Consider the following 27,191-nt stretch of genomic DNA (forward strand, 5'->3'; position numbering starts at 1 on the left):
AATGAATAGACGTTGCCTTCGGCACGTCAGCATTGCAGATAGACCTGGAAGAACCTACTTGATCCCAATACAAGACCAAGCAGAATCCAGATCCAATAGCTTGCTCTTACACGACTTTGACTCATTACCGACAGTAGACAGCGAAAAGGCTGGTGGAAGCAAGGCTTCCCTGTCGAGACAATTTAAGGATCGTGTGGGAAGACGGGCTAACGAGCGGAAATTGAAGCAGCTCTGTTCGAAAAAGGCCAGGAGATCACATAGAAGCTGCGGGCATATTTCGAGCGAGCTGCATACGTGGATGGCAAGCACGAGTCGGTGGAAAAAAGGAATGGAAACAAGCTAAGAGGCACGAGAATGGGCTTATAAGCAGGCCGAGGATGACTAAGGCAGAATTTTACCACGGCCCCGCCCGGCTAGGCCAGTGCTCATCGTCCTGCATATCGTACGCGTCTTCAAACGGCTCTATCTTGTACTCTAGCACCCCTGCGACGGGTCTTACATCGACGTCTTCCTTGTGTCTTATCAAGGCATACTCGACATGGTCCGTCTTGTAGTCTGCCCATGTGCGATGCACGCTGACCTGGAACCGTGCGTCATAGAGCGACACAATGGACGTCCTCGACGAGAAAGTGAACGGTGGGCCACCACCCGTTGAGGTGGAGGAGATTGTCTCAGTTCGCGATGGTGAGTGCATCTGCGCTCGGTGGCGTAGCTTCAGATATTGATAACTTCGCCATATCTATCCGTTCAGAACAAGCATTCATCGCCAAGCACATGCCCGACCTGGGCCATGAAATTAAGGATGTGCATGTATACAATTGGAGGTTGACAAATTGGAAGAAACTGGAGAAGAAGATCACAAGCCCGGAGTTCGAGTGTGGAGGACACAGATGGTATGTTCAGAGACTGCTTGATTGTGTATTCTGCGGCTTCATGGTACACCACGCAGGCGGATATTACTATTTCCGTTTGGGAACTCGAATGCGCCACCAAATGACACTGTCTCTGTATATCTTGACTATGCCGACCCTAAGCGAGCGCCTGAGGGATGGCATGCGTGTGCCCAATTCGCATTGGTCATCTCGAACCCCAACGATCCGACCATCTACACTGTCAGCCGTACGTAATTACAATGCATGTATGGTATTGTCTGACGCTTGTTCGAACAGATGCACACCATCGCTTTATCGCCGAGGAGTGCGACTGGGGCTTCACGCGGTTCAGCGAATTGCGAAAGTTGTTCAGTGTCCAGGAGGGCCACACTCGACCAACAATTGAGGATGAGACTGCAGATGTCAGTGTATTCGTCCGCGTACTCGAGGATCCGACAGGAGTGCTATGGCACAACTTCGTCAAGTGAGTATGATGATATTCCGTGAGTACACCATGCTAACCCCTGTGCGCTAGTTACGATTCGAAGAAGGAAACGGGCTTTGTTGGGCTCAAGAATCAGGGTGCGACATGCTACATGAACTCCCTGCTTCAGTCTTTGTACTGCACGCGATACTTCCGAAAAGTGTGTTACATGTTTTCGGCATTGGCGCGCTGCAATACTAACCATTGCGCAGGCCGTCTACCAAATTCCCACGGAGGATGACCATCCAACGGAGAGCGTAGCTCTGGCGCTACAGCGGGTATTCTATCATCTGCAGACTTCTGACCAACCTGTTGGTGAGACTTCCGAGTAGTGTGTAACCCGCATTCCCACTAAGGAGTAAAACTTCAGGTACCACGGAGCTGACAAAGTCTTTTGGGTGGAAGTCACTGGACTCATTTTTGCAGCACGATGTTCAGGAATTCAACCGAGTTCTACAGGACAAGCTTGAGAGTAAGATGAAGGTATGTTCTGTGCTACGACGAAGCGCCGCTATTTGCTGATATTAAAAAGGGCACCATCGCCGAAGGCGCTATCCAGAAGCTCTTCGTGGGCAAGATGAAGAGCTATATCAAGTGCGTCAACGTTGACTACGAATCTTCCAGGATTGAGGAATTCAACGGTAGGTGATTGAATTGTCGAAATTGCACCCGTACACATGCTCGTCCGCAGATCTCCAACTGAACGTTAAGGGCATGAAAAACCTATTAGAGTCGTTCAGGGATTACGTGGCCGTCGAAACGCTGGAAGGCGAGAACAAGTACCAAGCCGAAGGGTACGGTCTACAAGAGGCGAAGAAGGGCATCTTATTCCAATCCTTCCCTCCTGTCCTCCATTTGCAACTCAAGCGTTTCGAGTATGATATCCAACGTGATGCCATGGTCAAGGTAGGTGTGCGTAACTCTTTTCTCAAATCAATTCTTAAACCGAGGTCAACAGATCAACGACCGTCACGAATTCCCCTTCGAGATAGACTTGGATGAATTCCTCGATGAGGCTACGGACCGGTCACAACCATGGGTATACAAACTCCACGGAGTATTGGTGCACTCAGGCGATCTGCATGGCGGCCATTACTTCGCACTCATCAAGCCTGATCGGGAAACAAGATGGCTCAAATTTGATGATGACCGCGTCACGCCAGTCACCGACCGAGAGGTTTTGGAAGAGAACTACGGTGGTGAGGCCCTGAACGGTTTGGTCTCGCCCATGCAGCGAAATCAGGTGCGCTCAATAAAGCGCTTTACGAACGCATACATGTTGGTGTACATTCGCGAGTCGGCTATCGATGAAGTATTGGCACCTTTCAAAGAGGAGGATACACCGCCGCACCTCAGTGAGCGTTGGTTCATTCTCGTATGTGCGCTTCAGAGGGTTGATGTCACATGCACTTTGTCAGAGAAGCGCCTGGATGAGGAGCGCCTACAACAGGAAGCGAAGAAGCGCGAGCGAGAAGAGCAACATCTCTATCTCACTGCGAAAGTAGGTGCAGCAAACTGGACGATATGGGAGGGCTAACACTACGCTTGTCAGGTCATTACCGACGAGACCTTTGTCCAGCACGAAGGCTTCGACTTAGCAACATTCGACGAGAGGAACTGGCCGCCATCAGACTTGCCTACATTCCGTGTCCTGAAGAGCGAAACATATAGCACATTCAAGACGAGGGTAGCGCAGCACTTCAACTACCCTGAGACTCAGATTCGACTATGGGTACTGGTCAATAGGCAGAACAAGACTGTGCGGCCTGACACGCACATCCCGGAGAATGAACCCGGCCTCAGTACGTTAACATATTTCTCTGGCATCAGTGGCTCCTAACTTGCTTTCAAAGCTGTGGAGGTCATCCGAAATAACATGGCTGTCAGGCAGCAGAATGACCTACGACTATACCTCGATGTCATTCCCGACCCGACGAAGGTATGTGGTGCCGCTAGATATCGGTCTGATCCATACTGATCTATATATTCATTCAGCCCGAAGTTTCTGCAGGTTCAATCATGATCTTCCTGAAGCACTTCGATACCACGAAACAGAGTCTTTTTGGTCTTGGAAAGGTCCATGTGCTGCGGAGCAGTAAAGTCGGCGATCTCATTCCTCTCATTAATGAGCGCATGCGGTGGACATCAGGCACTCCTCTCAAGCTATACGAGGTAGGGCTTCTCGCCTCTAGAATAGGACCTGTGCTGATGCGAAGGTTGGCGTACAGGAAATCAAACCTGGCATGATCGAGCTTATGAAGCCCAAGCTCACATTTACGCAAAGCGAGATCCAGGACGGTGATATCATCTGCTTCCAGGTTGACATCAACGACAAGGAGTACGTGGGATCTCTTGTCGGGCTCCATATATGATGCTCATACGTCAGAACCAGACTTCATGACCTCGAGAGCCAGGGTCTCTACTCGAACCCTACTCAGTACTATGACTTCTTGCAAAATCGTGTAATGGTCATGTTCCGGCCCAAGTTTGAGGAGTCCGGCCCAGACTATCCTGAATTTAGCCTTGTCCTCAGCAAGAAGCAGAACTATGACATCGTAGGCGCTGCTCTTCCATCATACCATACCTAGACTCATGCGACACGTCCCAATGCAGATGTCCGCGAAAGTTGGCGAGTACTTGAGGCACGACCCGATCAAGCTTCGTTTTACCACGACGCACGCTACAAACGGCGCACCGAAGGCAATCTTGAAGCGCTCGCTGAACCAGAGCGTCGCGGAGATTATCTCGCCCACTTACGTCAACCCACAAACGACGATTATTCTGTACGAGAAGCTGGATGTGAGCATCGTGGAACTGGAGACGAAGCGTAGCCTCAAGGTCATCTGGACCGGCATCAACAACAAGGAGGAGTCGGCACATCCGTTCCTACTACCGAAGACGAGCTCGGTACATGATCTCGCGGACCATCTTGCGAAACAGGTGAAGCTTTCGCCTGGCGGCACAGGCAAGATCCGCGTGTTTGAGGTGTCGAAGGATGGCAAGACGCAAAAGGAGTTCACTGGATCAGAGATGATTGGCAACATACCCGATCCGGTTGAGCTCTTTGCTGAGGTCAGAGCGCAGAGCTCCTCGTGCGTACAGGATGTATACTGACAACGGGTATAGGAGATTCCACGGGAGGAGCTGGAGGCCGATGATGCCGACAAAGTCATCAGCGTATTCCATTTCTCCAAGGAGGTTTCTCGAACACACGGTGTTCCGTTCCGCTTCGTCGTGAAACCGGTATGTTGTTCTCGCCTCGTCGTACGGACTGTACTGATGACGTGACGTGGATGCAGGGTGAGAAGTTCTCTGAGACGAAGAAGCGCCTACAAGTGCGGATAGGTGCATCAGACAAGGACTTCGCTAAGTTCCGCTTCGCGCTCATTCAAGTGGCAACGTTCAAGCAACCTTCTTATATCGAAGATGGTGAAGCCACCATACCCCTTCGTACCCGTACGTGTATACTGACCTAGAACTGCTACAGAGGACACCATCTACGACCATAAGTTCGCACCGGAAGATGTCCTTGGACTAGATCATATCGACAAGTCTGGGAGGACGAGAACGGGTGCAGGAGAGAAGGCGATTGTCATTAAGGGGTGATGAATGCATACCTTAATGACTGAGGTCGTGGACACGTCGTTGTTTGGCTTTCGTTTTCTGACAGCTCACATGTATCCTGTCTTTCATCTCGAGCTCTGTATTACCCACGTAGACGAGAGTCCGCTGCTCTCCGTCATATACGCGTTACGACTACTGTGACCACCAAGAGGAATAATGACTGTATATCTACTTGCGCTTCTTTGCCTTCTTCGCGGACTATTTGTGGCGTGTTAGTATGATGAAACGAGGGTCATTCGGACAGATCACTGACGGATTTGGACGGCGTTCGGGGCGAGGCGGGGGAAGCGGGACTTTCGCCATCGCTCAAACCACTATCCGCGCCCACGCTAGGAGGTGGCGCTAAGCCGTTCGTGGATTTGGGAGAGGCAGGTGTCTGCGAAGGCGCTGGAGAAGCAGGCTTTTGGGGCGTGAAGACAAGTGGCGGAGACGCAGATGCTGGTGTAGCAGATTCAATTGCCTTGGATGTGGCTATACGTCCATACTTCCGTTCTAAGGCCGATATAAGCATGTGTTCAATGCATCCAGTGTCTGGGACGCACCCCTGGTGGCGCGCATCTGCGGAATCTGTTCGTAGATGCCACGCATTCTTTCGTTGTGCATCATTTCTGTTGCAGTCTGGAAGATGAGTTGACCCCAGCCTTCGACGAATGAGTTTGCCTCCGCGGCGACTTCGAGGATCTCGGCCTCGAGCTCTTTCTCCGCCGCGAGGAGACTGTTCCAAAGATCATCGCCTATGGATCCCTTTTGCAGCAGGATCTGGAGAGCGGGCTTGTCTTCGCGGATGCGCAAGATGCGAGAGACATCGGTCATAGCCCGACGGACAAGGGCTGCTTTGAGGAGCGATTCGGGCGGTGCAGGATCGGCCTTCTGAAGGAGAGTTACATAGAGATCGCGCTCTCGGTGCGGGGGGAAATAGGGCTCATAGATCTTGGCTGAGGGGACGCGACACGCTCAGTCGCTGACATGCTTACTTGCTGCATATGGATTCACTCACTGGCGTTGCGACGTCTGTACCAAGAGCTGAATGCGAGGAGAGAACCAAAGACAATGGCCACATATAAGACGGGCACCAGGACCGAGGCCATAGTGGAGGCAAGGAACAGATGAGCGTTGAGTCAGTCACGCTGTGCAGACGGTTTGCTGGCACGACGCGCTGCCGCCAGTCGCGTGTGTCATTGCCTAATCGGGAAGTTAGTATACAGCATCTTGACATCATCAAACGCGCTGTTATGTCCTGCACGTTAAATTTTGACTTGGCTCAACCAAGTCTTTCCGGTCGTCTTGCGGCCATACGCATCAGTAAATTGAACGCATGGTGTTCTCATGTGCCGCCTCACACTGTTGTGCTCGTTGTCGGCATTTGGGATCTCACGACCGCGGCCATTCTGGCTCCGCAATATGAGCCTGCACGCATGTACCTGCGACATGGCGCAGTGCGATGATGCGCTGTACGTCGGGCTTTCCGAACAGGGGGGGGGACCGGCAGTCGGTGAAGGGGCTGTTACCGGCAGACCTCCTGACCAGGGACAAGAACAGGCGTGTGATCGTGTGCGCAGATGCCGCCGCTCGCTTCCCCAGACTTACCCCAGATTGTAAGCGGGGTAGGCGCGCCTGTCATCTCAGCTCTAGCCCTCTCGTCGGCGTATAATAGACAACCACCCCTCTGTCCCCACCCATAGACTCCCCTAGAGTTACCATACGTCTGTACTTCACCATGTTCTACGGCCACTCTCACATTGCTAGGTCATTATCAAGGGCGGCGGCTACTTCGCAGCGCCGTTTTGCCTCTACCAAGGTCCGTCTTCAACTTCTTTGTCAATTGGCTAGGATAACGCGACGTCTTTCAGACTATCCGCGATGTGCTGGAGGAAGTTATCCCAGTCAAGCAGGCGCGCCTTAAGCAGCTCGTGAGTAGTTCATGGTAATTAATGGTGCCATGTACAATGCTGAAGCGTAAGGATAGAAAGCAGAGCACGGTCAAACTGTCATCGGCGATGTGAAGGTGAGAGATTCTGACTCCACGACGACGCAGCGTACTCAACAGCTTCTGGAAGGTCGAACATGTAATTGGGGGTATGAGAGGGTTGAAAGCTATGCTATGGGAGGCGTCTGTCCTGGACCCCATGGAGGCATGTGCTACTCCTATCTCATCGCCCTCATCCTCTGACTTGGGAGCAGGGGATTAGGTTCCACGGCTTGTCCATCCCTGAGTGTCAAAAAGTGCTTCCTGCTGCACCCGGGGGCAAGGAGATCATCGCGGAGAGCATGCTTTGGCTCCTGCTCACAGGCAAAGTGCCCACGGAAGCAGAGACACGGCAGCTCTCTCGCGAGCTAGCGGAGAAGGGCGAGCTGCCCGATTACCTGGTAAAGCTCATCGACTCGTACGCTCATCTCTCCTGTACTGTGTGTGTCATGCCTTGATGCTCTTTGTGTGCGCTGCAGGCTTCCTGCGAGCCTACATCCCATGACACAGCTCGGGATGGCCGTCGCGGCGCTGAACCACGAGAGCGCCTTCCAATCTGCTTACGAACGAGGCATCAAGAAGAGCGAGTACTGGACGTACGCCCTGGAAGATAGCATGAATCTCCTGGCGCGGCTCCCGGCCATCGCTGCGCGCATCTACCGGAACGTTTACAACCCCGGCACACCTATTCCTAGCGTCAACAAGGATCTGGACCTCGTCGGTGAGTACGGTGGATGGGGAGACGTCGTATCGGACCAATGACCTAATGATCCGACCCACAGGAAATTATGTCAACATGTTAGGATACGGTGACAATCATGATCTTACCGAGTACCTCCGATTATACATCGCTCTGCATGGGGATCACGAAGGCGGCAATGCTTCGGCGCACACGTCTCGTAAGTCAGCATCCTGATTAATTATGGACTCGCAGTCGACAGCATTATCCACGCAGACTTGATTGGTTCAACCCTCTCGGATCCATACCTTGCCTATGCCGGCGCGCTCTTCGCGCTTGCCGGTCCTCTACACGGGTGCGTATAAGCGCTGGCTATCAGTGAGAAGTGTTCTGATACAGTATTTGCGATAGTCTGGCGAACCAGGAGGTATTGCGATGGCAACTGAACATGCAGAAGGAGATTGGCGACAACGTCTCGCACGACGACATCAAGGACTTCCTCTGGCGGACGCTGAAAAGTGGACAGGTCGTACCTGGGTACGCAGACGATTCGTCCATTTTCGTACCTCAGCCCATCTAAGGCACAGTTTCATGGCATAGATACGGACATGGTGTCCTAAGGAACCCTGATCCGCGCTTTATCGCGCTGCAGCAGTTCTGCGAGACCCGTCCAGAGCTGCTCAAGGACCCTGTGATCCAACTTGTCAAGAAGGTCAGTTGTGACCAGGAACGTGATGAAAGATGTCGACTCACGATGAGCGCGTAGACCTACGATGTAGCACCGGGCGTGCTGATGGAACACGGCAAGGTGCGGCTTGGGCGCAATAGTCGCTCCTCTACAGGTGTTACTCACACTTCATTTCCCAGACGAAGAATCCCTTCCCCAACGTTGACGCTGCTTCGGGTAATGATAATATCCCTCTTGCTCGGAAGTGAACACTAACGCGTCATCAGGCTGTGTGTTGTATCATTATGGTCTCACGCAGTTCAAGGTATGTGTCGCACCTGAGATATGAGTTCATCTTAGTCTGAGAATGATCGCATGGCAGTACTATACTGTCATCTTTGGAGTCTCCAGAGGTGAGGCAAATTGCCGCTCTTACCGATCTATTATTGATCTGGATTTACCACTAGCGTTGGGTTGCCTTACGCAGATTGTTTGGGCCAGAGGTATGCGAGTGCCGGCGAGAATAGAAACATACCTGACAATGTTCTGCAGCCCTTGGAATGCCTATCGAGCGACCCAAGTGTGAGTGATTAATGCCGAATTGTCTGTTGAGCCAGACAATAATGATTATGTCAAAACCAGCCTTATCCATGGATACCATCGAGACGCTCGTCAAGAGTTCATAGGACGTGTTGCTGTGGGACATGTATGTAAGAGAATGGGCAGGGTATCTGCGCGTGGCTCCGGGATGATGGACAATCGGAACCACGGATTGGATGTATATTTACTACAACCGCATCATCTGCCGTCAATATCAACTGGAAGGGACAGCACAAATACGAGGGCAAAAACCATCATGAAAAGCATGCCGAAGGGCCAGGGAGAGAATGAGACCAGAAAAGAAGCGAGCTACAAATGATATGAGAACATCGGATATGAGAACGAGATTCAATCGTGACGTAGCTGTCCACTCCAGCCATTTACAAGGTATCAGGTCCGCATCACCCCATGCGCATCGTAAGATCATGTCAACAGCCTCAGCGACTGAGGATTAAGTCGACTAGAATCGCCGTGGAGGTTGCCCCTGAGGCGGAGGCCCCACACGGCCAGGTCCCGGAGGAGGGTATGCGCCTGGAGGGTACGCACCCGGTTGACCTGGAGGACCAGGCCGCGGCTGACCAACACCAGGACCAGGGTATCCTTGGCCAGGTGGGGGACCATAGCCCTGCGGCGGCGGGGGGCCGCCAAATCCTGGCCCGCGCGGCGGTCCCTGAGGCGGGAAGCCCTGCGGTCCCTGAGGCGAGAAGCCCTGTGGGCCCGGAGGCGAGAAGCCCTGCGGGCCCGGAGGCGAGAAGCCCTGCGGGCCCGGAGGCGCGAAATTCTGCGGGCCCGGAAGCGGGCCGCCTCTCCCTCCACCAGGCATGAGAGCGGGATGAGGCGCAGGTCCTGCGCCGGGCGCGGGTCCACGCATGACAGGATGCTGCTGTTGCTGTTGGAGGTTGGGCGGCATGGTCGCGGAGCGCGTGGGCTGACTAGGGCCGAGAGGCGGCGCTGGTCCTGGATCGCGGAGAGCGACAGGAGGAGGGCGGCCCCCTGGGCCCGCAGGTGGGTGTCCATTCGCCGGAGAAACGGATGCCGAAGTAGGAGGCGGGTTTTTCTCGGCCGCCTTGATGATTTCATCGCTGAAACGAGGCTGATCAGCGCGAATTTTGCTTAGCGACCGCAAGCACACGTACTCGAGTAGGTTCAGAGCAGCGCATAGAACCACCCACTCCACACAGTCCTCGTTGCCTTCACCCAGCGTCTGCCAGACCGCCTTCTCCTCAGGTGTCTTGCCTGTAATGCTGATGCGCGTGCCACCGCCGTTCGGTCCTGGTGGGTTCTTCATGATCTTCCCGAACTCAATGCGCTTGGGTGGGATGTTGTGCCCGGCATATGCGAAGTAAAACATGCTCCAGAATGCTGCATTCGGGTTGGGCTTGGAAATCTGGAATAACGGCAGATCGGCAGAATCTGGCGACGGTAACGCCAGCTTGTAGATAGGAGATAGGACGCCAGTATTCGTTATCGACCACTTGAGGTTACGAGATGCCTCGCAGCGGACGACCCGGGAGTTGGCTGGAGCAGAATGGCCAGGGTCAGACGCGGTGGTCTTACCGGGGGCATTCTGGCGGGGAGGGAAGAGCTTCGCTACACAGAGGTCACCCTGTGGAGATGGCGTCAAGAGGTAGTTCTCTGTGTTCTGCGCGGAGCTGTGAGTGGGATGAGGGTACGATGAGAACGATCACTTGGCTCACGAAGTTCGTGTGGAGGTATGAGTACAGGATGTTCGACGGTTGTCCTAGCAGTTGCGAGAGTCAGTATAGTAGAATCATTAGGGACGCAACACATACCATGGGGTGTCACGATGAGGGTCGGAAGGTGGTTGGGAATGGGCGGGTGGTTTGGGGAGGTATACACCGTGTAGATGGCTATATTCGGGGTCTTTTAAGACATGCGAAGCGAATAGGTTAGGGCGCGACTTACCGGCCATCTTGACAGAATCAACAACAGCAACGAGAGGCTACAGATACTCGCAAGTCCTCGCAAAGGAGAGGAAGACGGGTGGAAGACCGCCAAAGCACTGCTGCGCTACCCGGATGGTAACAGTCCACAAGCCGCATTCAGTGACTGCGCGCTGAAGTCACGCATGTCACATTTACGCGTGATGTGTCACACATTGCCCGTCTGTTGCGGCTCATCGATTCTGTTAGCGGTAGCGACACTCCGCACAGCGTCGACGCCTACTTCTCATCGCCCGCTTTCCCAACTTGTAACGGCAGCGCGGGCGTACAAGGGCCAATTTGGCACATTCTTTTCCCTCTCGCCACCATGAAGGGTCTCAAGAAGACACTGGTTAATATCCAACCTACTCAGCCTCCAGGACGCGCTTCTGACCAACTCCGTTCTCTAGCTTAGATCCAAGTCTCAGGATTCATCATCCTCCAAGAACAAAGAGTCCAAACCCTCCGCGACTGCGGTGGCCAACGCTGCACCGGCACCTATTCTTAATAGCAACAAACCACTCCCTCAACCCACGTCGGCTGTCGCTAGTCTCAATCATCTCACCAACAACAGCCACCACTCGCTCCCTACCTCTAACGGTTCTTCTACTCGTTCTGCTGTCTCTTCCATCCCAGCGCCGAATGCCGATCGTCGGTATTCCGCGCCAGATAGGGCGACTCCAGCCCCGCCCATCGTGGTTGTCAGCCCCGATGCAGCTGCTGAACAGCCTGACCGGTTGATGGATACCGCTGGAGGCCCTTTGACTCCTCCGCGAGCAAACCTCAACCGTTTGCGTCCCGGCCCCAAGGATACAATTCCCATGGTGGGGAAACCACCACGCAAGCAGAGGAGTAGCCGTTTCGTCGTTACAGAGAAGGTTGACATTGAGAGGCTGCCTCCTTTCCTGGGTATGTCGCATGTGGTAATGCCCCTTCGACAGGCCGTCTCACAAATTGGGCGCAGAAACGCCCCCTAGCGAGCGTCCGCAGTTATTTATCAAGAAACTTCACCAATGCGCTGTGTTGTTTGACTTCAACGATACCAACGCCGAGCTCAAGGGGAAACAAATCAAGACCCAGACTCTTCACGAAATGTTGGAATACATTTCAACTCAACGCGGTGTCATAACTGAAACCATATACCCCGAGGTAGTCAAAATGGTACGTGTGATCTATATTGTGCGCATATGGATCTCACTGTTCATTCTGACAGTTTGCCACCAACCTCTTCCGCTCTATACCCCCTCCTGTCAACCCGACAGGAGATGCCTTCGACCCGGAAGAAGACGAGCCGGTTCTCGAGCTAGCCTGGCCTCACCTGAAAATCGTATACGAGTTCTTTCTCCGGTTTGTGGAGAGCCCGGATTTCAACACTAACCTGGCAAAGCGATATATTGACCAGAATTTCGTCTTGAACCTTCTGGAGCTGTTCGACTCGGAAGATCCTCGGGAGCGCGACTTTCTCAAGACAACGCTGCATCGTATCTATGGCAAGTTCCTGAATCTCCGGGCTCCTATACGGCGAAGCATCAACAACGTGTTCTTCCATTTCATCTACGAGACGGAACGGCACAATGGCATTGCTGAACTTCTCGAAATTTTGGGCTCCATCATCAATGGTTTCGCGCTGCCATTGAAGGAGGAGCACAAGACCTTCCTCATGCGCGTCTTGATCCCACTACACAAGGTCAAGAGCTTATCGATGTATCATCCGCAATTGGCGTACTGTGTAGTCCAATTCTTGGAGAAGGACGCGGCGCTAGCGGAGGACGTCGTCCTTGGTTTGCTCAAGTTCTGGCCTAAAGTCAACTCACCGAAGGAAGTCATGTTTTTGAGCGAGATGGAGGAGGTTCTGGACGTCATCGACCCGGTTGAGTTCCAGAAGATTCAGGTGCCATTATTCCAACAACTCGCACGTTGTATCAATAGTCAGCACTTCCAAGTCGCAGAGCGGGCTCTGATGTACTGGAACAACGAGTACATCGTGAACCTCATGAGCGACAATCTAGCGGTAATTTTGCCCATTGTCTTCCCGGCCTTGTACGCAAACTCAAGATCGCACTGGAACCGGTCAGTCCAAATCAGTCTTCTGAGGATACATGGTCTCATACATGCATGCTGCCCTTTCCAGAACGATCCATGGAATGGTTTACAATGCTCTGAAACTTTTCATGGAGATCAATCCTGACCTCTTCGATGATGCAATGCAGCAATATAAGCAACGAAAACTCGAGTATGTTACACCGAGTTCGCAAATCCAACAAAGTCTGACACATGCACACAGGGAGCGACAACATGCTGTTGACCGGTATGAGGAGTGGCAAAACCTACGCGAGAAAGCCCTCAAGAACTGTGGCGGCAAGCTGCCTCCGAACTTCGTTGATCACCTACCGACACCACCACCACCACCTGTTGACGACGCGGATATCATGGACTTGACGATCGACCTCAATGCAGTGTCGATAGACGCGGAGGTTCCGCTGAACGAGTTGGATGAGTCTGGCATCGAGCGGGTACCGATGGCGGACCCCGGTCTAGACGTAAGTGGGGTTGCGGGAAACTTGTCATCTCGTTGGCACGATGATTTAATGCAGCGGTCGTTCTAGCGTCCCTTCCCTGAGGTGGGCGTTGAACATTCTTCACCGGGCGGTGCACACGTCCACTCGAGGCGGAAGAGCGCACTTCCGGGTAAGTGGCGGCGGTGGACCCTCTTCCCTTCAATTGCGTCTAACCAGTGAATTGGTTCATTGGTCACAGTCGATCCTACCGTGTTGCGAGATTTGCAAGCACATAAGAGTCTGGAAGACACAGTGGCGCCTAGCAGTGCCATGCGTTGAAGGAGTTCGCGAGTCGACCACTGTTACTTCTACGAGGACACTGCTTCCCTGCGCTGTCATAATACATATCCCACAGTGTCCCCTTCTCTTCATTGACATATACTCGCTGCCATTTTCGGTCTGATGTCGGATTGTTCTCACCTCCATAGCTTGTGGTGCATCCTCTCTTTCCCCCGTACTCTACAATCGCTTTCTCTGTATGTACTTGCTTGAGCACACTACATAGTAACCCATGTGGTCGCACACTCGCCGTTTGAATTTTGAGTCCGCAAGATCACCCGCGGCTGCCAGATACGCCGTGGTCGCGATCGAATTAGTTCTACTGCGCAAGCGACTACATATTACCGTGTCAGCCACCACCACCGCCATTGTCATTTCATTCTCTTCCTCGTTGCATCTTAGTACAGCGCGCGCGACGCCTATACGCCTCGTAAAGAGGTTTGCTCGTCGTCAAGATGATGACGCCTATGCGCTATGTAATGCTGGTGTTGGCCATCATCGCAAGTCGAGTTTCACTTCCCATTGCTGTTCTGGTCTCATACGTTATGACAGATCAGTCTTCACTTTATGCTGAGTTTCTCGCATGAAGAGTACAGCAAGGCGACGTCCTTCTCGCGTCTGACGGACCAGCTCAAGGGTTATACACCTCCAGAAGACTACTCACCGTCAGTGCATTACTACGAAGACACCCCCCTAGCCAACAACACGCGGAGAGCGAATGCAACGTTTGTTCTTCTCGCGAGGAACAGCGACCTCAATGGTATTGCTGGAAGCATGAAGCAGATGGGTAGGCTCTTCCGTTGAGGAGCCTGTGCAGCATCTCACGCTCCATATATCGCAGAGGATCGCTTCAACAAGCATTACAACTACCCTTACGTGTTTCTCAACGAGGAGCCGTTCAGCGACGACTTCAAGAAGTACGGGTGTACTGCTTGTTGTGCTAGCAATCCACTGACGTTCCCACAGCCTCGTCTCGGGACTGACCAACGCAAAGGTCGAGTTTGGACTGATCCCCCGTGATCATTGGTACCAGCCGGATTCGATTGACGAGAAGAAGGCAGAGGCTGCCCGCAATGAGATGCAGAGGAACCAAGTCATATATGGAGGTTAGTCCTCACTTTCACCATTCCGTGCCTCGTCTCATCGTATAATGATTAGGAAGCGTCCCGTATGTGTCTAATCGTGTTTTTCTTGACTAAAGAGCGCTCATCTTTTGCTCAGCTATCGCAACATGTGTCGCTTCAACTCAGGCGTACGTATTATTGTGCGACCTCATGTCAGGCGTAGCTCATTCCTTCTCAGTTCTTCTACAGGCACGAATTGCTTGCCAAGTACAAGTATTATTGGAGAATCGAGTATGTATTGAGGTCAATTAACCTAGGTTAGACTACTCATATATTTGCAGACCTGATGTTACTTTCTTCTGCGACTTGCATTCTGACGTGCGTGACCGTTCAAACTAACCTTCGAGTATTAACCCTGTCTCACGTACCATAGCCATTCTTGGTCATGCAAGACCAGAACAAAGTGTATGGTGCGTGTGTGACGATATAGTGGTGTCCCACGTCATTGCTGAAACAATCTCACAATCGCTAGGCTTTACCGTATCTCTCTACGAGTACCAAGCAACCATTCCGACACTTTGGGATACAGTGAAAGGTTTGGGATCTCCTGCTGTCGTTGATCTGCTGCAGCTGACATGTGGAATTCACTCAGAATTTATTCACGAGCACCCCGACCTTGTGACACCTGGGAACGCTATGGCATTCCTGTCTGACGACAGCGGGGAGAGTTACAACAACTGCCACTGTGGGTTTGCCGACATCTCATCCTGCGACATCCAGGCTCATGACAATATACAGTTTGGAGCAACTTTGAAATCGGTGATCTCGACTTCTGGCGCGGCGAGGCATACAGCAAGTTCTTCGACTTCTTAGACTCGAAGGGTGGTTTCTACTATGAGGTCTGTTCACCATCCTTTGAATATCCTAGCATGGGTATTGAGGATGTCGTAGCGCTGGGGTGATGCCCCGGTCCATAGTATCGGTGCCGCTCTATTCGCAAAGAAAGAGCAAATCCACTTCTTCAAGGAGATCGGTATGTCCACGCTGGCCCTGCCTCCGAGAATGTGACTAATACCTACTACAGGATACCGCCACAACCCGTTCCAGCACTGCCCACAGGGCGACCTGCATTCGCAAGGAAAGTGCTGGTGCAATCCGAAGGAGAACTTCGGTGAGCTTACCTGTCACCAATCTGAGGATGCTTACTCATTCCGCGTCGGCTTCAGATTACGAGTGGTACAGCTGCACAAAGCGATATGAAGCCCTGTTCTGAGCACCTCTGTATCTTGATATACTCTATCTATAGTTCTCGCTGCAGGTCGGACAGAATATAATACTGGATACCTTGAGCACGTGTGCGAGACGTTAGGCATGATGATCGTCCAGGATGCTGGCAGGTGTCATCAACATGAATGCTGCACAGGGTCACTCTGGGAATCACATTCTCAAAATATTGATTGAGAGTAATATTGGTACTATAGAGAACCATCAATATCCCATTTGGTTACGACGGGAAGGTAGGAAACTTACTGAATCGTATAGCCGCGTCCAATTTGAGCCTAACGACGTCTCGACGAGACGATTCACATGTTCCTCTACTGAGGACTGCGTCAGACCCTGCTGAAAGCGATCTCGCAACTGAGCAGCGGTCTGTTCGCCAAGTGCAGCGAAACACGGCAGTGAAGAATCTGAAATATGTCATCGATGAAAGATTCACTGTTATTCGAAGCATCCCACACAAACCTTTCTGCATCAGTTCTACTAGAGCTGAAGAGGTTCCGGTCATCAGAGGGCGAGCATCATAAGTACAATAAGTTCACTTACTGACGACACGGTCGCAATGCTTCCGCGCAGCCTCGAAGCCTTCCTTGAAAAGTTTTTTGAACTCCGCGAAGGGCTTACTGTCAACCCCTCCGAGTACCTCGATGTACTCCAGAGGGAGTTTGAATGGAGCCGCCTCAAACCCAATGTTGCCTGGCGAGTTTGACAACATGAAACCGAAGTCGATGTGGATAAGGTGGCCATCGCGATCAAGCAGGATATTGCCATTATGTCGATCCTTGATCTGAAGAAAATATGTCACAAGGGAGTATCCTGCAACGCTATCAGAGAGGCTCTTTATCACGGTGTATAAGCTATACCTGCTAGGGATTTCGCGAAGTTACGCTGTGCTCTGGCAAACTTCGCGGATGAGGGATCGCCATACGTCTACACAAGAGTCAAGATTCTCATAGACATCGGGTGAAACATGAAAACACTCACCGCTCTGAAGTGGTCGAAGAGGGTGACATGTCCCAACCGACCTGCTGCGAGCCTTCGGGCATACTCCGCTTTCTTGATAGAATGTATCGATACAGCGTCCGTTATTGTCTCGACAAGGCCAGAGTCGTGACCAGTGATGAGGATGCGGAAACTGTAGAGATGCTACATTGAGAGCGCATATCACACATGATGTGAATGGACATACTATCGCACCCAGCATGAACAGTTTTCCTCCTTCCATATCCTCTCAAACTCCTGGATGAGCTGCACAGCGAGCTGTTCTTGCCGGAGATCACCCCCTGTCTTGACAATGACGGAGACACAGTCCCAGCTCGCTTCCAGCGCGCATAATTAGCACGGCCTCAGAGAGACATGATGCACCCCTACCTAAGTGGCCATAAGGCGAAGCTTGTCGTATTCGACTCTGCCTCACTGCGTTAGCAAATTCTCTATGCACGCGCCGATAGCTGGTCCAACCTTCTTCGCCGCCCACGACTCGCTGAATACGACCGCAGAAGGATCCGCCTTGCTCAGCTCCTTTCGAATGATGCGTTCGTCCTCGCTCTTCATGCTCCCGTCACCGCCCATACTCAGTATGCTCTCGCCCACTCCGTTCTCGCGCATGCGCGCCATGCGCTCCTCTTCCAGCGCGAGCATCTCGGCCATGATGCGCTCGCGGATCGCCCCGGCCTCCGCCGCCTGCAGTTTCATGCGCATTGGCGCAGGCGTCGCCGGCGGCAGGCCCTCGTCCGGGTTCACGGACAAGATCGGCGTGTTGGTGAGCCAGCGGAAGGGGTTTGCGAGTGCGGATGACTCCATGACGGGTGTGCCAGGCGGGACAACCGTTGGGGCAGACTCGCGTACGAGATTCGCGTTGAGCTGTGCAAGCATCACCGCGGCTGTGCGCATGCGCTCCGAGTACTCATCCAAAGAAAGAGTACGCGACGGCCCGGCACCGTAGCCGTTCAAGTCGGGGGATGGGTGCATTGAAGAGACAGAGGGCTGTCGCTGGATGAAGCCAGACAGGCTATTCGAGGGCGTGTGCGACTTGAACGGCTCGTTCTCCACGGCAGGAGTCTGGGGAACCGATGACGAGCGTGACCATGTCGCCATGTCGAGCTCTCGGTTCTTCGGCGGGGGCGGGAGGACAATGGATTCTGACAGGTCCACCTCGCGGGCAAGGAGCGAGTTATCGTCGCCGTAAAGCTGCTCCACCAGGTCGATCTCTTCGTCGTCGTCTGAAGGGGGCATTGGGGATACAGGTCCCGCGGAATATGTCGACACGACGATTGTAGGCGTCTCACTGACATCGTCTACGTCGTTGCCGATGCCCGCCTCTAGCGGGGCCGGTTGCTCGACGCCGGCGGTCGATTGTCGTTGGGCGCCGCCAAACGCTACAAAATCCTTGGACGAGCCAGCGCGCTCGACCTCCTTGAGGACGATCTTCTTGAGTATTTCCTTGTTGTTGCGCTTCGCGGGATCAAAGTCTAGATCGCCATGTAGGATCTCGGCGAGCAGAAGGTAAGGTGCGCGTTCGGCGGAATTGAGGACGACGCTCTCGCCCGGAGGTATTCGAACAATCCTGTGATGCGGTTCGGGTATTCCTTGCGGGGGTTTTGGGCTGTCTGAGGACGAGCACCACATCGGCATGCATACCTACAAGACTGGATGAGCGAAGAATGAGGCCAAAGGTCTCTGCAAATACCTCTGCAGGGAGCATGTGGTTGAGTCCAGTCAACTCCGCTCTAAGTGCACTGACACGAGCTGGCCTTGGTACCACAAGTAATCTGTTGCAGATGCTTTCGAGGGCGAGCAAGAATCTGATCTGCGCGTGATATATTTACCAAAAAGTCCTGCGTAAAAGGGAATGCTGCACGGACCTCAGACCGACAGAAGTGGCCGCGCAGGAGGTGAACCTGAGATCGGAAGTCGTATTTTGATACCATGTCAATTGCATGCAGACTCAATGTCTTAGCACGATGCCTCGCACTTGAAAGAGTAGGTGTTGACTGAAATGGTGAAGGGGTGGGTATAGGTGACGGCATGTCTTCCTGACTGAACGGGTCTTCCGAGAGCCTATACCTGCGAATACCCTTCAGATGCATAGGCAATGCAGGACTCGTCTGTGCGGCAATAGTCTGCCGTCGCGTCGACCGTGACAGTAACCTGCTGGCCAGGTTAGGGGGAGCGGGCTCAATGCGTGGTACCGCTGGAGGCTCCAGACTCCCATCCTCGTCTGAGTCATCCTCGTCCCCCTTCTCATACGTTGGCTCGGGAGACGACGACTGCGGGGGCGCACCCCGGACAATGTCGTCGTCAATCCGCTCAAGGCTTTTAATGTCTTGGCCCTCCTCGTCTATGCGCCCTTGCTCAATAGCGACCTCTCCCGTGACCTGAGTGAGCTGTGGTATTCCCGGTGCTCCTGCCAAGACCATGCCTATGCCGACTAAGGCGGGCTGAAGATGCGGCCGCACCTTGCGTCGTACGGGCCCCAATTGCGCAGGAAAGTGGATGGAGGAATATGGCGCAGTCGACTGAGGGGGTATGTCGCCGAAGATGAGCTCATGACATTCATGCAGAACTCTCTGGCAAATGAGGAACGATTGAGGGTTATTATTGGGCTGCGCAAGGTCCTTGAGATGTGCTTGCATGTACCAAAGGGTCTGCATACATGTCAACATTTGCCCAGCGTACACAGAAGCACAACGCGTACCAGCATGGCAATGTGTGTAGACTTGTGTGCGATCTCGACGACAAAGCATTCGAGTGCCCTGGATTTGGACGGTCTAGTGACCAGGAGGTGACTGCATTTACCCACGGAATTCAGCCCATGCCAAGTTACGGACTCGGAGAGAAATGTCTGACCATATGAAGCCCCATACTTCGCGCAGGTCCCGTGTATCATATTCGCGGAGCCTACGAGTGAGGTAGTAGGTAATGCCGATGTTGTCCGCATATATCCTGAGGTACTGGAGTGCGACGTGTACGGAGAAGAAGGACGGGGAGAGGAAGAGGCGGAGCAGGAGGGCATGAGACATGTTCTGCGGCGACTAGGACGGCGAGGACATGCAGTGGGCGACGTGTAAGGAGAGGGGGCGGTCGCGTCGAATGGCTACGCGCCCATGGACGCGTCTGAGCACTCAAGTAGATTGATCCAAGCATTGATCGGGCGGTATGGACGACACGTCGCGTCCTGGCGCCTATTCCATCCAGCCCACTCTCGCAGCCATGTTGCTGCCTCTCCTCGCTCTTTTCGCTCTCCCCCTCTGTCTCGCTGCATCGACAGAGGCAAATCATGCAAAACTCGTCCAGCTTGCTGCTGCCAACGATGGCGTCATCAGGCTAGACCAGAGCACGTACCGCCTGCTCACCAGCCCCAGGCGTAACTGGTCCGCGTCCGTCCAATTCACCGCAATGGATAAGCGGCGGAGGTGCACCCCATGCAGGTGAGTTGGATTCAGCTTGAATCTACACACCTGATGCATACACCATGCAGAGAGTTCGGCCCGTCATTCAATGCCGTCGCCAAGGCATGGTCCAAAGTATCGTCTGCGGAACGCGACTCCCACTTCTTTGCCACCCTCGACTTTGACGACGCCATGCCAGTCTTCCAGGAGGTACGCAATTGAGTATTCTGCTCAGCACGTGGCGCTCATCTAGTACAGATGAACCTCCAATCCGCACCTGTCGTCCAAGTCTATACCGCAACCGAAGGGCCCCGTCAATCTGCAAGTGGGAGGACGGCCATCTCCCTCGACTTCTCCCAGTATGTTTACCGCTAATATCATGTGCGCTGCACGCTCACCCCTCTTCAGGGGATTCGAGGCCGCACCCCTGGCAGAGCAGCTCTCGCACTACACGCCCGTCCCGATCCCGTACAAGCCACCATTTGACTGGTCGCGCGCCGCAACCTTCGTGTTCATGGCGCTCGCCTTCGTCGCCGCGCTGCGCTTCATGGCGCCCATCCTCCGCTCGCGCTGGACTTGGGCCGTCATTGTCGTGCTGACTTCCCTTGTCATGACGTCCGGCTACATGTTTGTACGCATCCGCGGTATGCCCCACAGTGGCCCGAACGGGCAGTGGATCGCACCTGGCTACCAGAACATGTTTGGCCAGGAAGTGCAGGTCGTGTCGATGATATGTGAGTCTGCGTTTTGTGCGGATTGCTGCGCACTGACACCCAATTGACCGTACAGACGGAACGCTTGCTGGTGGCTTTCTCATGCTTACCCTGATTGTGCCCAACAACTTGTCACCACAGCGGCAGCGCATGCAGGTTTATCTATGGGCTGGAGTCATATTCATCATGTACTCTGTCCTAGTTTCTCTTTTCAGGGAGAAGAACAGGAGTAAGTGCGAATTAATATGCCCTCATGAGTTTGCTCATAAATCGATGCAGACTACCCGTTCAAGTTGCTTTTCTAGATTGCATCTCGCGACCGTGTTCATGTAAATGCGCAATACTGTTTGCGACGGACGAAAGCGATTCCTATTCTATTTTGCGAATATCTGAGACTATCCGTGAGACAAGAAAGACGCCGTATATTCAAACGTCCAAAACGATAATGCACCGGATATAAGTATGCGAAGATTACGTCATAACGGGTATTACCTCTAGTTGTGATATGAGGACCAGAGTGGTCAATTCCCTCCAGCCTGCTGCTCCTGTTGGAACACGTCCACATAGCGGCTCCGCATAGGCCGTTTAGCGCGTGCTCCGGATCGAGTGCCTCCCGGGGGCGGCGTACCGCTTGAGGGCGGAGGCGTCGTGGCCGAGTTTGGCGTCGGAGGTGCAGACCCGTTCTCCGTCTCCATGGGCACCAAGTTTGAGCGCACCCGCATGGGTGGGCGCTGCGGAGGACCGGCAGACATAGCATTGGCCGTGGCCGGTCGCGCTGGTGGAGGCGGGGGCGGTGTCGCACCAGAAGGGAGTCCACCAAGCGACCTGCCAGGCGACGCGGTCTGCGCTCGGGGAGGTGGCGGTAGAGGTGTCGGTTTCGGTTCTTCAGATGCAGCCTGGATTGGTCACGTTAGATGCTAGTGCTCACAAAAGATACGCTAAGACTTACACTTTTGTTTACCCAACGCTTCTGTTCCTTGTCATAGTAGAATGATGTCTGCTCTCCGAGGTTGGCCTTGACAGGTGCAGGCGTTGAGTCACGCTTCCACAACCGAGTAATCCATGAGCCAGACGACGACTTCAACTCTGAAAACAACTTCAACGAATGATATTTAATCAGTCATTGCAAAATGACTCACCAGGCTTCTCATCAGCCTGAGCGGGCTTGGACCCTTCCGTCGCCTCATGTGAAGCATGCTCATTGTCCGCAGTTTGGTCCTCAGCGGCCGCCTTCTCCTTGGGACGATGCGATGAGTTGCCGAGACCGAGGTCATCCTCTTCGTCATCGAAGGACGCAGATCCTTGCCTCGCAAAGTTGGTTGGCGCATGAGGCGCCACAGGGGTGGCAGAGAACGCAGGATCGTCCATGAGGGAGACGAATCCGGACGATGACGGCGCAGTGGCCACGCCACTCTCGTCCATCCTCGTGAACGACGACGCAGTTGGCGTGGGAGCATCAGCGTCTGACGACCCCCACCAGGTACCTATCGGGGTGCCATTTGATGGGCCGCTCTCCTCGGCGTCACCGCCCCTTTCCTGGTTTAGTCTCAGATCATTCAAGTTCTGCTTCGAGCTACTGCCGAACGCGTGGCCGTTGAGGGCCTGACTGTACAGCGACCCGTCTGAGAACGTGGTTTGAGTAGCGCTCGCAGACGAAACCCGAGGAATAGGTGACGCCTTGCGGGTCATCGTAGGACGGACATAGTCCATAGCAGATGAGGCACGATTAATCTGCACGGGCATAGCTGAAGACCGTAGTGCCATTGCAGATCCGGTACGGAACGGAGGCGGTGAGTGTCGCATTTCCGTGAGATCCACCTTGGATTGCTGAGGAGATGGCATCGCAGAACTTTCCACAGATGAAATGGTACTATAATGAGCGAAGGGGCCGCTAAAAGCCTGCTGATGCTGCATATTAGCACGTTCCTCTGGTCGTGGTGAATCCGCATCGCCCGCAATGAATTTCGTAAGGCGACCTTCGAGCCAGTTTCCGATACTGTCGAGACTGGGCTTGGCGACTTTACCACCTATCCAGGATCCTGACTTGTCGATTTGAGGGGCAGCAACAAGTCTGTCCGCGAGACCCTTGAGCTGTTCGAGGAAGGTAGGATTCGTGTACGGCGAGGTTCGCCCAACACAGGTTGAGATCGCATCACAATATCTGCACTAGTGTGAGTCTGAGAAAAGTCAACGACATCTTCGTTGTACGCACCTATTCGCCAATTGAACGTGTCCCATTTCCGCTAGGGCGGCAGCTCTAACGAAGCGGTATGGCTGCAAATAAGGCAATCCTGCGAAATGCTCCTGTCCCTTAGCAGGAGTAGCGAGCGACAATGCGAATTCGACAATCTCGGAGAATATGATAGGATCTGGATCCCTGGCGAAGCTAGCTGAAACAGACGGGCTCTGATATCCAACGAGGACCATTCGACTCGAGCTCCCAACGCCACCCATAGGGGAGGTCTGAGGCGATAACAGATAACTGAGACGAAAGTCAGCTAGGTACATCATCACTAGAGAGGATGTAGGAACCTACCAGGCATGCGCTGCTTCGTACCATTGATTGTTCGTGAGTTGATCTCCTAGAGCCGTGAATGCTGAAGACGTTTCTAGTGTCATGGGGCTAGTGAATATCATGGCTGCCGTGTCTGCCCATTTCGCCAAAACTTCAGGAGGGATGTTCAAAGGCTCTGCTGCAACCGGGAAGCTAGCCGACATCGGTGTGATTGATGTCATGGATGACGATGGAATCTGAAGCGTAGAGGCACTCGGAGCAAACGGTTTGGGATGGACAAGTTCCTGAACTACACAAAAGATTAGAACAAGCTTGAAACGAGCATTATTTAACCTACTGGACACTGGGCCTTGGCCTGCAAATAGACTGTACGCCACCCTCAATGGCTCTCGACCATTCGGAGTAGCCCTGGATCCCTCCGCTACTGACGAAACGTGCCTATTGGTAGTCAACTCGGTGCGAACAAACTCTGTGACGACCTCTTTCCACGTGTCCTTGTCGATGCTGCTTGCGATGACCATGGCATGCGCCCATAGCTTCTCATCTGAAGCATAGTGGCAAGCAGCCCGACGGTCGCCACGTAGTAGGAAGTCCTGGATTTTATCCAGATTAGAGGCACGAACAGTATGGACAGCCACAGGCGTATCGTTGGGGTCCTGACTGGGTGTAAGGCCAAGAAACGGGGAACCCGATAGTTGGGAAGCCTGCGCGTCGGTATGGCCAGATATGCTGAGCGCAGATGTAGTTGTCAGAGTTTCTGGTGACGATGTAGTCAACCTGGGAACTAGCGCTGTTCTCACTGCTACGTCAATTTGCGGACTGAAACAGTAGATCTAGTCAGTGACAATGAATATACACTCGGAAAGCACAGTATACCTGCCAGACAAGCGGCCGTCGTTTTCCACCATGACCTTCAACAGTTGCACAAGTATGTGTTTAGCTTCAGCCCGTCTGCTGTCTATGCTGCCAGGATGGAAGTATCCAATGCCCCGGGAAATCTCTTCTGCTCGCTCCTCTAGATATTGAACAACCCGCGCCTTCTTGTTCTTGGTTTGTGTGGCTGCTCCCGTGCGAACAAGACTGGCCGATGGAGTTCCAGGATCAGAGAATAAGGGCCCGGGGTAGGATGCAGCAGACGTATCGAGTGCTGATTCAGGAATGACTTTGTGCAACACATGCACCTTCACATCAGTCGACTGTCGGGATGCGAGGGCAACGTCAAATCCAGTGTTCATGGAACATGAACCGTGGAAGCAAGTAACCAGTTTCCCTCCAAACCCGAAACTGATGACAGGAACGCGCACGGAAGTACGGCCGAGAGGGTCATTGGCTCCTACTAACGAAGGAGAAGGCGCATACATGTGTTGGGTCAGAGGTGGGGCCATAAGGACTTGTCCAGCATCACTGACGGTAAACGACTGCGAGTGGTACGCGTTATTGACGGGGAACCTATCGTTCTGGCTGGAGAAACTTCGAGTGGAGTCACTACTCGGCTGCTGGCGTGTATGCTGAGACGGAGCATATGGATCCTCAAGTACAGCAGAAATTGAGGAAAGCACGGAATTGCTCGACATAGACCGATTACGGTTCTGGGTTGTCGGCGCGTACGGATCAGGGACGCCTCGCATAGAACCACCCCTGGAGCTTGTTGAGGACGGTGAAGCAGCCCTAACTTCACTGGTTGGTCCCGGCTCATAATGTCTCTCATGCCCGGCATGATAATGGCCATTCGGAAGACTTGTGGACGGCAGCGGCGACGACACCGTTTGGTATGCGTTCTCCGACGATTGCCTGCGAGTACTGGTATACGAACGTATTGAGGCATTTCCGGGAGACTTCGTTCTCTCAGGAGAACGTCGTGCGTCAGGAGAATAAACATGTCGACCATTGACAGGAGGATTCGCGTCCATCGGCTCGGCGTGAGTAGAGTTCCAAGGCGACATAGACCTTGCTACAGAGTTACGAGGAGGCTCATATAGGTTCACTTGTTGTGTATGACTGTTAGATATCTTCGCAGGTGCTCCTTGGTATGGTGGATCAACCGCTAAGGTGTGCTGAGGGTTATAAGGGCTTCCATATTCCGGAGACATGTAACCCTCCGATGGAGGACCCGGCCACGAAGGTTCGCGCGGAAGCGCCTGAGAGTGAATCTGCTGTCTGTTACTTACAGGCAAAGACGGTGATGAGAACGAATCTGGTGACAGAATCCGACCCCGTCCATTTTCCGACGCTGTTTCATGACTGTTCTGCACTGCAGGATAGACAGGGTGTGGACCGTTCGTAGGTGGTGATATGCCGCCGTGCGTGGAGATCTCAGAAGATGTGGGATCTAGAATGTGCGTATTAGGTGTGACACCGTTGTGGGTAGGACGCGGTGGGGGTGGTGAGGTAAATCGGCTGACATTCTTTGGCGGCGCACTCTGAATCGGGGATCGTGGAGGTTCATGAGCCAAGGGTTTGTACAGTGCAGGGGGAGAAAGCATAGACGACGCACGCGTCGATCCATACTTAGGTTGTTTGGGGGGAGGCAGTGGTGGGTCATACGCGTTGACAACCTTTGGTCGCAAAGGAGGAGCAGACATGGACGGCTGGACAGGGGGTACTGCCGCAAATGAGCTTGCAGTTTGAATCACGGATGTATTGGCATAGGATTCTGGGCGCGTGACATCCATACCCGGCGCGCTGGTTTGCGCAGGCTTATATGGGTCGTAAGAACCATAAGAGGAGTACGTGGCCGACGTTGTTTGCGTATGTGCAGCAGTTCCCGAAGCCAGCTGAGAGGTCGGTTTGTACGGGTCGTATGATGATGTCGGCTGCTGCGAAGATCTATACGCCAAGGTCACGCCAGAAGCCGGTACAGTAGCCTGCGTCGTTTGCAATGGCGCGTAAGGGTCATGAGGTACCGAGTTTTGCGTAGGCGGCTGATATGACGGGACATATGCTAGCATTGCCTTGAGAGCGGGACATGGGGAAAGAAGATGAGTACCATACCGGAAGGTGTATATGTTTGCGGGTGACCTTGTTGCGCGACCGCTCCATAATCCCCGTAGAACCCATTTGCAGTATATTGCTGAGTGGAATACGCAGTGGCCATGCTGGTCACGACACCACCCGCTGCATCGACTGCTTCCGACTGAGCTACCCCATCCCAAGGAGCGTGTAGATCATATTCCTGGTGGCTCGTAAGAGGGCTTACGCCTGCAGTGGAAAAAAAATCTGTGCCCTCTGAAGCAGAACTGAACAAGTCCGAAGCAGTGTTGGACTGAGAATGAGACGGCTCGCCGCTAGTAGTCGGATTTGACACGCCAGCGTCCCCCTCCATGGAAAAGAGGCCCGCTGTAGAATCTGCAGCACCGAAGAGAGAAGCCGCCTCGCCAGCGTCGCTTTCCATGAGGGCTTGCTGTCGGTGAGACACGAGCCAGTTGTGGGCGGGGACGGATGCGGAGGGAGGTCGTGATGACCGAACTGAGGAGCAGTAGTACTCTTAGACGCCGTTAACTGTGAACACGTATGATTGCATGACCTCGTGAACGTGCATTCTCAGCGACTCTCAGTATG

The 27,191-nt window shown here is 53.4% G+C and overlaps 10 protein-coding genes across 10 annotated transcripts; 5 read left to right on the forward strand and 5 right to left on the reverse strand.

The window, feature by feature from the left end:
* Positions 1-608: 608 nt before the first annotated feature.
* On the forward strand, positions 609-4,962 carry POSPLADRAFT_1136011 (hypothetical protein; the record flags this gene model as incomplete). The annotated part of the gene is made up of 20 exons (XM_024484631.1): positions 609-684; positions 752-893; positions 950-1,119; positions 1,170-1,356; positions 1,408-1,516; positions 1,569-1,671; positions 1,727-1,839; positions 1,889-1,997; positions 2,048-2,262; positions 2,315-2,711; positions 2,775-2,857; positions 2,909-3,158; positions 3,210-3,295; positions 3,352-3,528; positions 3,585-3,694; positions 3,749-3,911; positions 3,970-4,428; positions 4,483-4,599; positions 4,656-4,785; positions 4,844-4,962. The coding sequence occupies 20 exons, from the start codon at positions 609-611 to the stop codon at positions 4,960-4,962; spliced, it is 3,315 nt and encodes a 1,104-aa protein (XP_024341865.1).
* A 75-nt stretch (positions 4,963-5,037) lies between these two features.
* Positions 5,038-6,091, reverse strand: POSPLADRAFT_1069265 (hypothetical protein). The gene is made up of 4 exons (XM_024482339.1): positions 5,978-6,091; positions 5,523-5,915; positions 5,234-5,472; positions 5,038-5,178 (listed from the first exon to the last, which is right to left on the reverse strand). Exons 1-4 carry the CDS (start codon positions 6,066-6,068, stop codon positions 5,149-5,151), a joined length of 753 nt encoding a protein of 250 aa, XP_024341866.1. The 5' UTR covers positions 6,069-6,091; the 3' UTR covers positions 5,038-5,148.
* Positions 6,092-6,670: 579 nt separating this feature from the next.
* Positions 6,671-9,129, forward strand: POSPLADRAFT_1065064 (hypothetical protein). Its single transcript, XM_024481896.1, has 17 exons — positions 6,671-6,778; positions 6,831-6,890; positions 6,947-6,985; positions 7,038-7,112; positions 7,162-7,364; positions 7,426-7,667; positions 7,729-7,845; positions 7,902-7,980; positions 8,037-8,162; positions 8,226-8,337; positions 8,392-8,433; positions 8,493-8,529; positions 8,580-8,617; positions 8,675-8,705; positions 8,760-8,795; positions 8,845-8,874; positions 8,935-9,129. The coding sequence occupies exons 1-17, from the start codon at positions 6,698-6,700 to the stop codon at positions 8,976-8,978; spliced, it is 1,392 nt and encodes a 463-aa protein (XP_024341867.1). The 5' UTR covers positions 6,671-6,697; the 3' UTR covers positions 8,979-9,129.
* A 223-nt stretch (positions 9,130-9,352) lies between these two features.
* Positions 9,353-10,907, reverse strand: POSPLADRAFT_1178703 (hypothetical protein; the record flags this gene model as incomplete). The annotated part of the gene is made up of 6 exons (XM_024488608.1): positions 10,819-10,907; positions 10,686-10,763; positions 10,590-10,633; positions 10,029-10,534; positions 9,826-9,974; positions 9,353-9,702 (listed from the first exon to the last, which is right to left on the reverse strand). Exons 1-6 carry the CDS (start codon positions 10,823-10,825, stop codon positions 9,353-9,355), a joined length of 1,134 nt encoding a protein of 377 aa, XP_024341868.1. The 5' UTR covers positions 10,826-10,907.
* Positions 10,908-11,056: 149 nt separating this feature from the next.
* Positions 11,057-13,915, forward strand: POSPLADRAFT_1178704 (hypothetical protein). The gene is made up of 8 exons (XM_024488609.1): positions 11,057-11,187; positions 11,246-11,744; positions 11,800-11,996; positions 12,049-12,905; positions 12,967-13,068; positions 13,120-13,375; positions 13,442-13,523; positions 13,593-13,915. The coding sequence occupies exons 1-8, from the start codon at positions 11,164-11,166 to the stop codon at positions 13,670-13,672; spliced, it is 2,097 nt and encodes a 698-aa protein (XP_024341869.1). The 5' UTR covers positions 11,057-11,163; the 3' UTR covers positions 13,673-13,915.
* A 212-nt stretch (positions 13,916-14,127) lies between these two features.
* Positions 14,128-16,009, forward strand: POSPLADRAFT_1044490 (glycosyltransferase family 15 protein; the record flags this gene model as incomplete). Its single annotated transcript, XM_024478552.1, has 14 exons — positions 14,128-14,172; positions 14,225-14,459; positions 14,514-14,589; positions 14,639-14,778; positions 14,923-14,924; positions 14,975-15,027; positions 15,078-15,114; positions 15,170-15,206; positions 15,269-15,331; positions 15,389-15,481; positions 15,535-15,635; positions 15,688-15,769; positions 15,821-15,907; positions 15,963-16,009. 14 exons carry the CDS (start codon positions 14,128-14,130, stop codon positions 16,007-16,009), a joined length of 1,098 nt encoding a protein of 365 aa, XP_024341870.1.
* Positions 16,010-16,181: 172 nt separating this feature from the next.
* POSPLADRAFT_1053864 (hypothetical protein) lies at positions 16,182-20,036 on the reverse strand (the record flags this gene model as incomplete). Its single annotated transcript, XM_024480456.1, has 13 exons — positions 16,182-16,211; positions 16,267-16,424; positions 16,480-16,503; positions 16,561-16,830; positions 16,878-16,944; positions 16,999-17,149; positions 17,204-17,333; positions 17,386-17,422; positions 17,476-18,654; positions 18,704-18,823; positions 18,879-19,661; positions 19,712-19,802; positions 19,864-20,036. The coding sequence occupies 13 exons, from the start codon at positions 20,034-20,036 to the stop codon at positions 16,182-16,184; spliced, it is 3,213 nt and encodes a 1,070-aa protein (XP_024341871.1).
* A 190-nt stretch (positions 20,037-20,226) lies between these two features.
* Positions 20,227-21,498, forward strand: POSPLADRAFT_1178709 (hypothetical protein; the record flags this gene model as incomplete). The annotated part of the gene is made up of 6 exons (XM_024488610.1): positions 20,227-20,444; positions 20,495-20,615; positions 20,664-20,764; positions 20,814-21,139; positions 21,195-21,347; positions 21,398-21,498. 6 exons carry the CDS (start codon positions 20,227-20,229, stop codon positions 21,421-21,423), a joined length of 945 nt encoding a protein of 314 aa, XP_024341872.1. The 3' UTR covers positions 21,424-21,498.
* Positions 21,498-22,540, reverse strand: POSPLADRAFT_1178711 (hypothetical protein; the record flags this gene model as incomplete). Its single annotated transcript, XM_024488611.1, has 3 exons — positions 21,498-22,014; positions 22,068-22,204; positions 22,258-22,540. The coding sequence occupies 3 exons, from the start codon at positions 22,538-22,540 to the stop codon at positions 21,640-21,642; spliced, it is 795 nt and encodes a 264-aa protein (XP_024341873.1). The 3' UTR covers positions 21,498-21,639.
* Positions 22,541-23,161: 621 nt separating this feature from the next.
* On the reverse strand, positions 23,162-26,581 carry POSPLADRAFT_1135296 (hypothetical protein; the record flags this gene model as incomplete). The annotated part of the gene is made up of 6 exons (XM_024484572.1): positions 23,162-23,279; positions 23,331-23,600; positions 23,655-23,922; positions 23,971-24,452; positions 24,510-25,103; positions 26,097-26,581. Coding segments are annotated over 6 exons (2,217 nt in total), but the record flags the coding sequence as incomplete, so codon positions are not given.
* Positions 26,582-27,191: the final 610 nt, after the last annotated feature.

The sequence above is a fragment of the Postia placenta genome (assembly GCF_002117355.1).
Source record: "Postia placenta MAD-698-R-SB12 unplaced genomic scaffold POSPLAscaffold_3, whole genome shotgun sequence".
Lineage (NCBI taxonomy): Eukaryota > Fungi > Basidiomycota > Agaricomycetes > Polyporales > Adustoporiaceae > Rhodonia > Rhodonia placenta.